Raw genomic sequence first — 14565 nt, 5'->3', positions numbered from 1 at the left:
AAAGTCTGTAAAGGAAATCAAATCATTCCTAGAAAACTTTTTTCCAGTATAGAGAGAATAATGGCATTGAATTATGCAAAAGGGAAAAAAAGAATAAGTCATACCCTCAGTTTATGTTCTCTATTTCACCACCCACCCCTTATCAAGTGCCTTGCCCTGCCTCCCCCTTACCCTATAAGAGGGAGGAAGAACTCCCATTGGGCTGCTGGCCAGAGGGGTGGCTGAAGTGAGGAATGTCCATAGTGAGTGTAGAGGGAGGAGGAGAGTGGCCCAAGCACTCTGCTCCCTTCCATCTCTGCTGCCTGTGAGCTGCCCATCTTACCCCCTGTGTGCTCCCATTGGCTGCTGGACAGAAGGTTACAGTTGTAAAAAAATGTCAGGCATGGGAGAGGGGCACAGTTCTGCCCAAGTCCTTTCTAATAAAGAACTCTAGGAGTGGGGGGTTGGGGTAGCCAGGTGCCCACAGAGAGTTCTCTGTATGCTATCTTTGGCACCCATGCTATAGGTTCTCCATTACTGGACTAGAGCAAGGAAAATCTTATAGCACTGTTAGATATGGTCCTACTTATTGTTTTGTCTTGCTATGCTATTTTTCTTTCCTATAAGGAAGAACTATTCAGAGGGTAAAAAGTAAAACCTTTTGTTCTGAGAAGCTGCTTTCTCTCAGGTTTTCACACAAATGCCATTTTTCTGCCCCTTTTAATAAACAAAAATGTCCAAATAAGAAAGGGATGCCACTTTATATATAATACTAAAAAAAAATAATTGTTTTTTATTCCCTCAACCCCCTGATTTCCTCCAAAGTCATGGAACTAAGCTATTAAACCTTGAGTCACAAAAGTGTTTTCATTCACAAACTGTAAATTTGTGCAACTAGTTCATTTATATAAGATTTTGTACTTTGTCTCACATGACAGAATACCAAAATTTGTATATCATCCTAAGAGTTGGGAATTATAATGCCCAACATGTCATTATGTAAGGAAAAATAAAAGCTGCAAATGAACGGGGGAAAAAGAACAACCACCTATCATTTTATAATAACTAACTCACCCTCCAAAAAGAGTCCTCCCTTGTAGGAAAGAAAAATAGTTTAGCAAAACAAAATGACACATTGGACTACATTAACAATGCTATAAGGTTTTCCAAAAATGCTCTAGGGTTGTAATTATTTTTTTCTACCTTTGAACATCTTTAAGATTATTATTTTCTGACATTTAATCATTTATAGTCTTAATTTCATCATCATTGTCATTGTCCTTAGAGTTTTAGAACTAGAAGAGACTTTAGAAATCATTTGATATGATCCCCCTGTTTTTTATAAATGCAGCTCCAGCTTCAATAGTTTTTCCCACAAAGAAGGGAGATCTCCATAAAGTTAAATTTAAATTAATATCCAATAACTCCAAGTATTATATTTTACAAGATTTATTAATAATCACTTGAAGTAGAAGAAATAAAGGAACAAAGTACAAAACTTGCCCAGGGTCATACAAACTTAATGTATAACCACATGAGTAAACTTCTCCTGCCTGGCACTCACCTAACTGCCACAGCCCGTTCCTAGGAGCAGAGAGTGAGGAAGGAGCTACACAAAACTTATATCTTCCCTACATTAGTATGCACCATGAATATGCAAATAGGATGCTGGGAAAGAGTCCTGGGGAACAAATTCCAATTACACAGTCCCCAACTCTGTGATGCCATTGGGAAATGAGCATGAAGAAATCTCCCAGATTTACATATCTAGTTTCCCCAATGAATTGGTACACATAACCAACTTATATCTCTAAAGATTTTTAACTAGAGGTACATACAATATTGTATTTTCTAAGGGGAAATTGCAATAATTTGGGGATAAGAAGGAATAAAAAAGAGAGAACAAAAACAATGATGCTGGCACATTGACAAAAAGCCAATTAGGGAGAAATCCCCGTTAGCATAAGAGTGTACATTCAAAATAAATGTGTTCAATCCCCCACAGTTCAATTCACTACATCCCAAAGTTCATTCTGGATCTTTTGGTGTAGTGTGTGGTTTCTGCAGGCTTCTTTATTGTGCCTTCTCCAAATAGTTCACTTTCTTAATTTGGGGAAGTAGCAAGTTTCTTATCCTAAATACTCTCAAAAGAATTTAAACTTTGCATTAGGATAATAATACAATCCCCCCTGAGGATTGTATTTGACCAACACACAGTTCACCCCGAGATACATGGGTGAGTTATGAGGTATATGAATCAATTGTCAAAAGAAAATAAAAAACATTAAAAAAACAAATAAAAAGAGAAAAAAGTAACTTCTGGATGAAACATAAAATATCAAAGTCTCATATGTAAAAATTCTAAGTAAGGAAGAATAAGCCCATAACAGGTCCTTGAATCAGGGCCCGATTAAAGAGATTTATGTCCCATAAGTCTATAGTAGGAATTATAACAATGTAGCATTTACCCAATCAGCAGCCAGGACTACAGAAAATTCCCATACTATAAAAGTGAGAGTAAAAAAGGAACAGATTTTGAAGCAGAAGGGAAATATTCCCTGGTCTGATTTTACCTTTGCTCTTAGGGATAGGGGAGCCAAAATGGCAGCCAAACTGAAGTACTTGGTAGAAGTCTGGATCTGGCATGGCCAAATAACATGGTCAAATAGCTGCTTCCTCAAACCCCAAAATGAGTTCAAGCCCCCTGTTTTAGAGTAGAATCTCATCAATCCCACTGGGATTGGTTGGCCTCCTTGACCTTGTACTCCTAGGCACTGTGCAGGTTAACTTTGTGCTCCTTGGCACTGTGCACTGGCTCTTTTATGATGCCTTCTCCTAAAATCAGACACAATCATTAATCAAAATCCCATAATGTTTAACAATCAATGGCAAGTTTCCATAGTCTAAAGCTTTTGGGTATGCATTGACATTAGGACTAATGGGCATTTTAAACTTTATCCTAGTTTAAAATAAAAAAAAAAAACACTTCCCAGCTGTGTGATCCTGGGCAAGTCACTTGACCCCCATTGCCTAGCCCTTACCACTCTTCTGTCTTAGAGCCAATACACAATATTGACTCCAAGAAGGAAGGCAAGGGTTTAAAAAAAAAAAAGCATTAATACTGGTAACATGTGCTTCAAGTACAAAAAAAAATGAGTAAAAAAGAAAACTCAAATACTCTGTTGTATACACAAGGAAAAACAATAATAAAATGTTTAAAAAATCAAAAATATATGCTTCACATTCCATGAAAAGGTGTAAGCCACATAGAGCCACAATACAAATGTTTCTCACCCAAAAATAAGATCCATTTCCTTTTTACCTTGGCTATGATCCACAGTGTGAGTGCACATGATTTTCACCAAGAAATAGCTTTTTAAAACAGTAGTACAGCAGTTAATGCACATTCAAAGAAGTACCAAAATTCCCATAATCATAAGAGCATATCAACTTCTCTGTACTAATACAGGTTTTGTCCAACCAGTTTATGGATTTTTATAATGGTATTTTCTCCAGTCCAGGCATAGGATGGTACAAATAAGGACAGAGCAACAGAATATATAGCTAACAGCCAAAACATAGTATCAGAAAGTGACATAGTATAACAGAATATTATAGATTAAATTAATATGTAAACTCAAACCCAAAATTAAATCTTAAAATAAACAAATCAGCCAATATAATAAATATGACAGGATACAGTTACTCATTATCTATAGAAAGTAATCACTTTACATGTGAGCATTGGATCCAAGAATCCTTTTCTCCAATTTTGATAGCTGTTAGAGTGGTTGAGGACTTGGAATGAAACTTCCCAGACAGGATGAGTTCCCCCAGTGTGCTAGAAGTTCTTTATGTACACCTTGTCACCTGGGTGTAGGTCATGGAGCAAGAAGTCTATAGGTCCTGCTTGTACAGCATCTCCAGATTCATGGAGTTCTTGCAATTTGATATGTAAAACCTGTAAAGTATCTCCCCCTAGTAATGATGTGTATGTAGGAGAGAAAGGCTTAGCCTGCATAGGGGGATGTCCAAAAAGCATCTTAAATAGTGAGATATGTAGATCTCCCCTGGCCTGCTTCAAAGATAAAGGGGGCTGGAGGAGAATTTCAGGCCATTTTAAATGAGTCTCCATACATAATTTGCCAATCAGTTTTAAGATCTCTATTCATTCTCTCAACCTAGACTGAGCTCTGGGGATGGGATGGTATATGGAATTTTTGAGTGATCCCCAAACAAGAATAAATCTGAGACAAAACTGAATCAATAATATGATTTCCTCTGTCTGAATCAATTTGTGCTGGCAGGCCAAAGCGAAGAATAATCTCTTTTAAGAGCACCATGGCAACAAAAGTCGCTGTTGCTCAAGCAGTAGGAAATGCTTCAGGCCATTTTATTTATGCTTTATTCAGGCCACAAAAGTTTTACTGTCCAGCTTTTGGCATAGTGATTAAATCAATTTGTGCTAAAATGATCCTTTACAGATGCCCACCAAAAGTTTTGCCACAAAAGGCAGGTTTGGCAGGCTGCACACACTTTTTAGAGGCTTTGGTAGTTATGTCAGAGGCTATCCATACTCTTTTAACAAGGTCTGCAATATCCTGAGTACCAAACTGACCATTTTTTGTGAATAGATAAGCAAATTTGGTGATAAAAACTTCTAGGGAGTAGGGATTTTCCTTCAGATGATACCCATACTTCATTTATCAATTTTGCTTTAAATTTGTGTGTCCATTTTTCCACTTCCTTTTCATTATAAGAAAGGGACAAATTTAATCAGAAGTCGGAGACAGCAGCAAGGGAACAGCATGGGCACTGGTGGAAGCCATGGGAGGGATGGGCATGAGCTACAGTGGGAAGTGACTTAATCCGTTTTAGCCAGGAGCCCTAGCCTAAGCTCCACAAGCAAAAGCCAATGGGTGAAGAAGGCACTACCCAGATCCCATTGTGGGTCGGTCCCCACCACCAGGAAAAACTCCAAAGATAGTTCCCTGGAGGGGAAAGGCAAAAAAGCGGGGCAGGAGAGAAACATGGTTTTAATATACTCAGAGAGGAGTAAGGGTCCTAAACTCCATATTTCGTGTCACCAAAAATGTTAAACTTAAATGAATATCCAGTAACTCCAAGTATTATATTTTGTAAGATTTATTATAATCACTTGAAATAGAAGAAATAAAATAAAAAAGTACAAAACTTAAGTATGGCCATGTGAGTAACTTCCCTGCCTGGCACTCACCCAACTGCCACAGCCACATTCCTGGGAGTAGAGAGTGAGGGAGTTGCTACACAAAACTTATATCTTCCCTACGTTAGTGTGCAGCATGAATATGCAAATGGGATGCTGGGAAAGAGAATCCTGGGGAGAAAATTCTAATTACACAGTATTACATCTTTAGGAAGGGATAAAATCTTGAGAGGCTGAGTGTTTCAAGAGTCATGACTGGGAATTTCACTGGGTGCCCCCCCATGGCTACAATGCTCTTCCTCCTCATCTCCACCTCCTGTCTTCCTTCAAATCCCCACTAAAGTTCCACCTCCTAAAAGGAAGCCTTTTTTAACCTCTTTCAATTCTGATGGCTTCCCACTATTGATTATTTCCTATCTATATATCTATAAATATATTAGTATGTGGTTTATACGTCATTATTTCCCACATTAGATTGTGAGCTCTTCAGAAGCAAGGATTGTCCTTTTATCATTGTGTCTCCAGCACTTAGCACAGATCCTGACACATGGTAGGAGCTTAATATGGGTATCCTTTCCAAATCATTTTTCCCCATGGTAGTTTTGCTATATTGAGGATCATAAGAAATTACATGGGAATTTTGGAGGCAGTTTTGTGGAAACCATAGACAAAACATGTCGGCCAATAGACAATACAGAGAAGGTTTAGAAACTACCTAGCCTATGACCAAGTACATAATCCAAATTTTACAATAAGGTTCAGTAAATACTCCATAAAAGAAAAGGAAAAAACAGACTTCTCTAGTATGAAGGGAGGACAGAAAAAATTTACATAAATTTTCTAGATTATGGGGGCATAACACCCTGTAAATACCTGTAAATGTTTATTGACTGACTAACTTGCTGACTTGAAGAAAGGCTGCATGAGTTAAACACTGATAGAAAATGAAGAAAACTATCCTGAGATCTTGCTAAGAAACGTGAAAAGATTTTTTTTGAGAAGAGATTTTAATTTGCAGACTATATTTTACAATCGAGAAAGTCAGTAGTTATAGTGATGATTAAAGGTGACTGGCTGTAATCTTTCTCACAACTGTTCTAGATCATTATAAATAATTGTTTAAGTTTTATTCTTAATTATTCTCAATATGTAGTATAATCAGTAATCCTGATGTTTAATTAAGCCTAGGAGGTTGGGGGCTTTATATATAAAGATGAGGTAAAAGCTTATTAGGAGAGAGGTTTTCCTTTTCATTAAATAAAGAATATTTAATAAACTAGGGAAGGAGCTCAGAACTAAATGATTAATGAAAGAGATGTTCGGGTTTTATAAATTAATAAGGAAGTAATATCAGATTATCCCTTTTAATCACCTTAAAACCTTGCCATGAGGCTGACTAAGGAAAATGAGTCAATAGCAGGTAGGGAGGGGGATAATTATCCCACCTAAGCTATACGTCAAGGTGATGAAATGAAACTCCTGTTACACATAGGGGCTCATTGGGAGTTTTAAAATATTTTTTCTTTTTATAATCTTTTTCCATTACAAATTCAGTGTAATTTGTAAAATCATTGCAATGGTCCTGAAAATGTTGCTAACTTTAATGATATTTGCCCATTTTACTATTTTAATATGTATTAACTGAATAGAACTTAGTACACCTTTTAATATATATGGTTACTTAGCATTATTATTTAGCTAAATACAATTTTTGTATGCCTTCATAAGAAAACTGAAGCCTAGTGTAGTCAAATGCATTCCTCCAAGTCACATAGGTAATACTTGGCAGGTATACTTATATGTTTATACAAAAACAATGGAAGAAACAATTCTTACTTTTTAATATTTTGTGACTTAGGATAAAATATAGTAATTGTATAATCAAAACACATGAAAGGCCAGATATGATATAAAACACAAAGCAATCTTAGTTTTCAGTTCCTTCATTTTCCAGATTAAGAATCTAAGGTTGGGGGGCAGCCGGGTGACTCAGTGGATTTGAGAGCAAGACCTAGAGACAGGAGGTCCTGGGTTCATATCTGGCCTCAGACACTTCCTAGCTGTGTGACTTTAAACAAGTCAATTATTCCCCATTGCCTAGCCCCTACCACTCTTCTGCCTTAGAACCAATACATAGTAATGATTCTAAGGCAGAAGATGCAAGTTAAAAAAAAAAAAGAAGAATCTAAGTTCCAAAATGTGGAGTAAGGTGAGTTGCTTAAGGTTGCTGATGGAATAGTAGGAACATTTGGATTCTGTCTTAAATTCTCTAATTCTTAAGCTACTGCTTTTCCCATTAGAGTGGCATGGTATTAGAAATTCATGAAGGAAGAGATCACTTATGGCTGAGAGTGGAGAGAATAAACACTTAAGCCCATTATCTTGTATTTAGAAGGTGCCTAAAAGAAAATCAATACTTGTTAAATTTGATAAAACAAAGCAGTATGTGTTTAATGCCCAAGTGCTCCAAAAGAGAAGTAAGGGACAGTTTTAGGAGATGTGATTGTTGTAGTTATTCTGTCTCCCTGGACAAGAATCTGTTATAAATAAAAATTAATCTTGGAGACTTTATACTAAAATTATAAGTATTTAGTAGTAAATAAAGAGAGAAATAAGGATTCTAGCCTTTCTAACTTAAATAAGTCCCCAGCAAAGATTGCACATTGTTGTTCCTGAATTCAGCAGCTGGATTTGGTGGACTGCTCACCTCTACTAGCCAGAAATGGTTTACATAGATAATCCCCAACTCGCCAGAAAGAGGGCTCCTTTCACAAGTCCCCAAAATGGTAGAGCCAGACTGCTTCATGAACTGGCTTCTTAAGCTTAGTCTAAACCCTCCCCTAAGATTTTCTAATTGGCCACAGTTTCCCATTAATCCCTACATGTCACATCCCTTGACTACTGCAGGTCAGGAATCTCACCTGCCATACTGGCAAATTAAGATACATGACTGTGTGACCCCTATTAGGTGAGACCTCTGGGATTTGGTGGTCTCTGGACATTTAATTCACACAAACCTATCTTCCACTGTCCAAATGTCCCACCCATTAACTAGTCCAGAGCTAAGCAGTTTCTAGGAGCTGCTCAATATATACTTGGCTTATCAAACATTTAGTTTTCATTTTAATTAATATGTATTAATCACCTTCTATCTGCTGTGTGCTAGAGGTAAAGTAAAATAAAGTCTCTGCCCTCTAGGTGCTTACAATCTAGAGATTTAGAAGATATAAGGTATTTACAAAGCTATCAAATTAATTTTGTAAAAGTTTTTGAAATAGTTATAAATACTGTATAGATCAGGGGCAGCTAAGTTGCCTAGTGGATAGAGAGCCAGGCCTGGAATTGGGAGGATCTGGGTTCAAATCTGACCTGAGACACTTCCTCCTGTGTGACCCTGGGCAAGTCACTTAACCCCAATTCCCTAGCCTTTGCTACTTTTTCGCCATATGGATTCTAAAACAGAAGGTAAGGATTTTTAAAAAAATAAACTAGACAAATCCACGGTAAAATTTTAAAAGGTGTGTTGCATATAAATTTTATTTGTGTGTTTCTTACAGATGGGCACTTCTGAGGAACCTGATGAAATGCCATTGCCAGATTCTGAAAGTGTGCATGTCATCCCTGGAAGTGTTTTGCTCTGGAGGATAGCTCCAAGGCCTCCCAATTCTGCCCAGGTTAGACCATGATTTCTGCATACTCTCCAAACCCCACAGAAACATGAAGGTTCAGGGACGTTTAAGTGACTTTTCCTTCCAAGGGTCACATGGTTAATATGCCTTTGAGGCAGGGTCTGAACTGAGGTCTCCTGGCCTTCCAAGACTAGGGCTGTAGCTACCTCCCCACACTGCCTCTTGATTCCTTTACATGTAAGCATTCCTAGGGGAATTTGCACTGCCTAGACTAGACAATAAATGAGTCTCAAAAAGCAATGTTTCACCCACTGTGGTATCTGGGTAGAAAAGGTACTTTGGGGCTGGCAGTTGTAATAGTTAAAATTAAATTACAAGTCTGCTAGTAGCTTTACTAACTTCATTATATCAAAATAGTAATAGTAAAAAGAGGGAAAGGTAGGAAAGAGGTAAGAGAGTTGCTTAGTTTACTACTCTATTGGCCACCATGATGGATTGAAGATCCCCACCAACGCAGGTTCCTTCAGGTTCCAAGCTCCAGCCAGAAGATGAACAGGCTCCTGGTCTGACCTTATAAGCTCTTTTCTCCACCCACTAGCTCTCCCACATCACATCTCAGGAACCAACCATAGTTTCTTAATTTTCCTGGCACCGCCCAGGAGGGCAGTGCCTGTGGGATCATTTTCCCATCTTGTTGGTCTCAACTTCCTCTCTCTAAGGGTTTGTCTATACGTGCACACATGTCATTGTGAATGACCTTCAGGTCACGGAGAGATGATGTAAAACAATGGGACATTAATAGAGAGAGAAATTCTCTTCTAACACAGTCAAAATTGTGAGTGTTTTCCCAGTGCCTCCTGCACCTTCCAGTGGAAAAGAAAAGCTAGCTCTAGTTTGTCAGGTATAGCAACCCAGCCCGTATGAACAAGCTGCTACCAGGAAGTTAGAGAGTGATTTCTGCTAAAGAAGAAAGAATTTTTTTTTTAACCTGATTACTATCAGTATACTTGGTGGGGGCAGGAAAAAAGTGATGGAATACTGGATTTGGAATTACACCTGAGATGCTTCCTGGCTGTGGGACCCTGACCAAGGACTTCAACATCTCTGAACCTCATTTTCCTCAAATATAAAATGGAAATAACCCCTCCTTCCAAGACAGGAATGTGGGTCACATGATGATAATGTGGTCCAGTGTCAAGTCTTTGCCTGTGGGATCACCAGCTGGAATGATAAAAATTATTCTGGGATTACAGGAGGGTCGAACTGCCAGACTGACAGATCAGATATGCAGACATCCTCTTGCTGGGTGGTTACAAAGTTTAATGAGTTGGAGTACATACTTTATAGGGGAAATGATGCAGGCTAAGGGATTAGGAAAGCTTTTTGCAGGAACAATGGTTAGTAATGATTTACAAGATGGAGAAAATGGATTTAGATTACCTCAGTGACTCTAAACAGTTTTCTGTAGGATAATAAATCACAGGTATAACGTCAATTCCGCATGTCAATGTATGACCCAATTTTGTATAGAATACTGTATGTTCTCACAGAACTCCTGTATCAGGAATTTTCTTGGCAGGACATCTAGTATTTGGGGGGAAAAGGGGGAAGTTTGCTTTTCTCATGCTGGGGAGCAGACTACATTCTTTGCAATTCCTAAACTATAGCTGTGATTTTACTGGGGCACATTCTCACTACTGGGGGCTACAGCCCAGTAGAAAGAGTGCCCCATCTGGAGTTGGGAAGGCCTAGCCTCAGGCACCTACTATCTCTGTGGCTGGACAAGTCACCTAACTTCTGTCTGCCTTAGTTTCCTGAGCATAAGATGAAGATAATTGTGCAGATAAAAGCAATATTTGCAAGGCGCTAGGACATAATTCCAACATGCTTGCTTAATAAATGCTTGTTCCCCCTCTCTCCCTAAATGGCTTTGACAACCTTTAGAACAATACATAAGTTTCAACTATTATTCTCTGGCAGGGGATTTAGGTCAAGAATTTGGTATATCTATCAATAAGCATTCATCAAATATTCACTTATATCCCAAGCCCTGAGCATAATCCAGGGGATAGGAAGACACCTCAGATCTCTTTGAATCTGACATCCTTAAGTGTTTTAGATTTAATTAAGAAACTTAGTGATATGTTCTGTGATTTAACATTCTCACCGAGGAGGTGTTCATATGGTCTAAGGAAACATCTCGTGCTAGAGACTTGTCATTTTACCTTATAGATATTTCTTGCTATGCATAATCTTTTGCATTTTTCCTCTTTTCAGATGTATAACTTTACTAGCTTTGCTATGGTTTTGAATGAAGTAGACAAAGAAATGGAGAGTGTGATCCCTAAGACTGACTGCAGGTTACGACCAGATATAAGAGCAATGGAGAATGGAGAAATAGGTAAATATTCATTTGCATTAGTAGGGATCTGCTGTTTTCTGTTTCTCCTAGGTATTTCTTCAGAGTCAGAGTTGTATTTAGTGTAATTATGATATTTTTAAAAACATTCTCCAACTTTAAAGTGGACTTTGTTTATTTATAGAATTATTCATTATCAATGTGACTTGATCATCAAATACATTTCATATGACTGTAATTAGGATATAAGTCAAAGGAAATTAGTAAACTGCATTCTTGCCATCTCCAGTTTAATTTTTTACTATTTCAGAACATTATTAAGCCTCTACTAAAATCCTTCTCCAAATCCTAATTGTTAAAAGCTGTGCTAGTAGGTATGAGTTCATTGTGAAGTTCTGTCAACCTAGAAAGAATTCCAGTATGGGTCCATCAACAAATTCTGTATCTAAGGACCAGCCTTGTTAAGGTAGGAGTTAAAGTTCATTACTTTGAGGTTGAGCAGCAGGTGATGAATTCTTCTAGACAGTGGAACTGATAAAAATCTACTCCTACATGGGAATGGGCTTGAGAGTAGGAGCATCCACACAAGGAAATTGCAGGATCCTGAAAGTAATATATTTTGGGACTATCTGTATTTCCTTTGGCAGCCCTATTTTAAGGACACAGGAAGGGTCTGTTCCTTAGAATAAATCTTGGAATTGCAGCCAGAAGAGACCTCAAAGACACCTGGTCCAGCCCTTGCCCAAACCAAGTATTCTACCTAAAGCATTGCAACAAGCAGTCATCCAGCCTTTGGCCAATGGTCTCCAGTGCTCAAGGAACTTACTGTCTTTTGAAACCCTCCATTCCCTTCACTGATAGCTTTAAAGTTTTTAGTTTAGTACTTTATTGTTGTATTTTGTTTTTACAGAAAATTCATTTCTGAATTATATGAACTTCTTGAGCCTTTGTTTATACCAAAGATTTTAAAAGAGTAAAAAAAAACAATTTGGCAAAACTAACGCATCAACCATGTCTGATGGTGTGTGCATTATATTTCACACCCATTTATGTGGCTCTGATTGGGAGGGGCTGTATACCTTATGTTGAAGTAAAATCTGCCTCCCTTTTGATTCCATTCATTGGCCTAATCCTGGCCATTAGGGCCAAGCAACAAAAACCTAACTCCAATCTTATATAATGATCTCTAAGGTCATGCTCTATTCTAGCTCTTCTCTTCTCCATAGAAAACTCTCCCCAGTTTCTCTAACTAAATTCCTATGACATGGTTTGAAGTTCTCCCTACTTTGGATGCACTTCATACCTTGCTACTGCTTGTCCAAAAATATGAAACCTTAATCTAGATACAGTACACCAAAATCATCCATAATCATAATTATCAAAACTCTAAACTGTGGCAAGTTGCTTGTGTTTTTAATTCTCTTTTTTTAGATCAAGCTAGTGAAGAAAAGAAAAGACTAGAGGAAAAACAAAGGGCAGCCCGCAAAAATAGGTCCAAGTCAGAAGAGGACTGGAAAACAAGGTACGGATATATATGGGGGTATATACATTTCTCAGATAGTTTTAGCAGATGAGAACCAAACAGTGTGCATAAAGTTCTAGAAATCCAGCCTTGGAACAAAGAAGATCCAGGGTTCCAGTGCCATCTCCTGGCAATGTGACTATGGGCAAATCACTGAACCTCTCAGGGCTCTTAGCAAATCTCTAAGTCTCTGAGTTGCAGAGAAGGCATTGGTAGAGGGAATCTCTTCACCTGGGAGTTCCCTGTAACAGTGAAATCACAGGTCCAGCCCTCTCCCTAGTCTTAGCAGCAGAGCAGAACCAGATTAGCAAAAAAGCCTGACTGGTCCCTCAGAGACCTTTGGAATGCAGAGGCACCACATTTCTATCTCATTATAGCTCCATTTTTGCTCAGCTTAGAAAATAACCAGTTACTAGTGTTCTCTAAACCTGTCACATTTGCCTTGACACACAACTTGTTAGCCATTCTTTCACAACATACAGTTTTATGTAGGGAAGAGGGAATAACATGTTTCCTGAGCTTTTAAGCTTCTCTCTTTTCTAATTCCTTTGGTTTCTGGTAGTTTGGAAATGCTCATAAAAGTCCACATTTGGGACTTTGGGAAAAGAAAGATTATTTCTAATAGCTTTCCCTAGCTCATAAAAAATGGCCATTATCTGGAAAAGATAATGTAGGTGGCTTTTTTGGGAATACTGATAGTCATAAGTAAATGCCTAGTTTAAAACAAATGTTTGCAAATTGAGAATAATTTAAGGTGGAGGATAAATCCAGGGCTTGTAGTCAGTCAGACTTAACAGCAAACACATAACTGGTGATTGTTGTTTGGCTAATACAGTACATTGTCTCTTCTTCATTTGCATTCTGTCAGTTGTAGCCAATGAGACTAACAAGCCTTAAGTTCAATTATTAGAAATTGTTACCAGAACATTTTCCCTGATGTCATGATTGGAAATCCAATTCCAGCAAGCTTGATCCCAGAATCGCATGAAACATTAAGACCAAATGCTAGGCAGAAAGTATATATGTGAATATGGATTATTCCAAGCAGTTAAATGTAGGTATTGTGTCTTCAGAGAGAAGACAGCCCATGGTGACAAATCTTCGGTTTCTACTTATTTCTTTTTTATCTCACTTCATAAAATGTGTACATTGGTCCTTGTGTCGTGTTTCATGTTTGGGAGATACTTTACCATGAATAAAAAGCCTTGGAGCATACACCACGAGCAACTGTATTTAGAGGCACAGCATTGGGCTCAGCCCCAGGCCTAGCTAAGATGTCAAACTGAATTAGTTGTCTCATAGACTTGGCTCAGCCAAACCTGAGCCCATCCAAAATGAGGGAGACAAGCTGACATTGCTGTCAGTCATTACTATCAATGAATATTCTTTGTTGCACCCAAGATCACTGGGTCCACGCACCTACAGAACAGGGCCAGATCTTTATGAGACTGCCTGCTTTGGGACTAGTCACTGATCAACTCCAGATAGGAATAATAGGGGCAGAGTTTATCTGAGAGAAACCAGGTGGGCTTTGGGAACATAACTGCTAGATACATGAGATTTGATAGAGGAAGTAAAGGGTTACAACCAGACTTAGGCCATCCTGAGTATTATGCTTCTGAGACAATTCTGAGTACTTTTGCCCTTATATAACAGCATTGACACTCTTATAGAATAAAAAGTTTTATCGAGAAGCAGTGTGGAGTATGAAAAAACTGTTAGCCTTGGGGTCTGGAGACCTGGGTTTGAGGGTCATCGCCGGCTCAGACTGACTCTGTGACCTCTGGGCAAGTCATTTCTGTTCAGTTCCCTTGGAAACTCTTCAGGCCATAAGTTGCAGAACAGCGGCTGACCCGTTTGGGGCAAGTGTTCCATACCAAGAGTTTCTACA

At 38.3% G+C, this 14565-nt stretch overlaps 1 protein-coding gene across 11 annotated transcripts in view; it reads left to right on the top strand.

The window, feature by feature from the left end:
* OSBPL1A (oxysterol binding protein like 1A) overlaps positions 1-14565 on the top strand; it is a 333490-nt gene that overhangs the window by 312593 nt on the left and 6332 nt on the right. For 10 of the 11 annotated variants that reach the window (XM_007487597.3, XM_056823805.1, XM_001362403.4 and 7 more), the window contains 3 exons: positions 8722-8838; positions 11071-11194; positions 12584-12674. In XM_007487597.3, the coding sequence (XP_007487659.1) occupies positions 8722-8838; positions 11071-11194; positions 12584-12674 (332 nt within the window). Of the gene's footprint in view, positions 1-8721; positions 8839-11070; positions 11195-11462; positions 12675-14565 lie in introns of those variants that run through there. The other variant, XM_056823807.1, reaches the window with a different exon arrangement.

This window comes from Monodelphis domestica, chromosome 3, assembly GCF_027887165.1.
Source record: "Monodelphis domestica isolate mMonDom1 chromosome 3, mMonDom1.pri, whole genome shotgun sequence".
Classification (NCBI taxonomy): Eukaryota; Metazoa; Chordata; class Mammalia; order Didelphimorphia; family Didelphidae; genus Monodelphis; species Monodelphis domestica.
The sequence above is the reverse complement of the archived record's forward strand: the minus strand, read 5'-3'. Positions and strand labels throughout refer to the sequence as shown.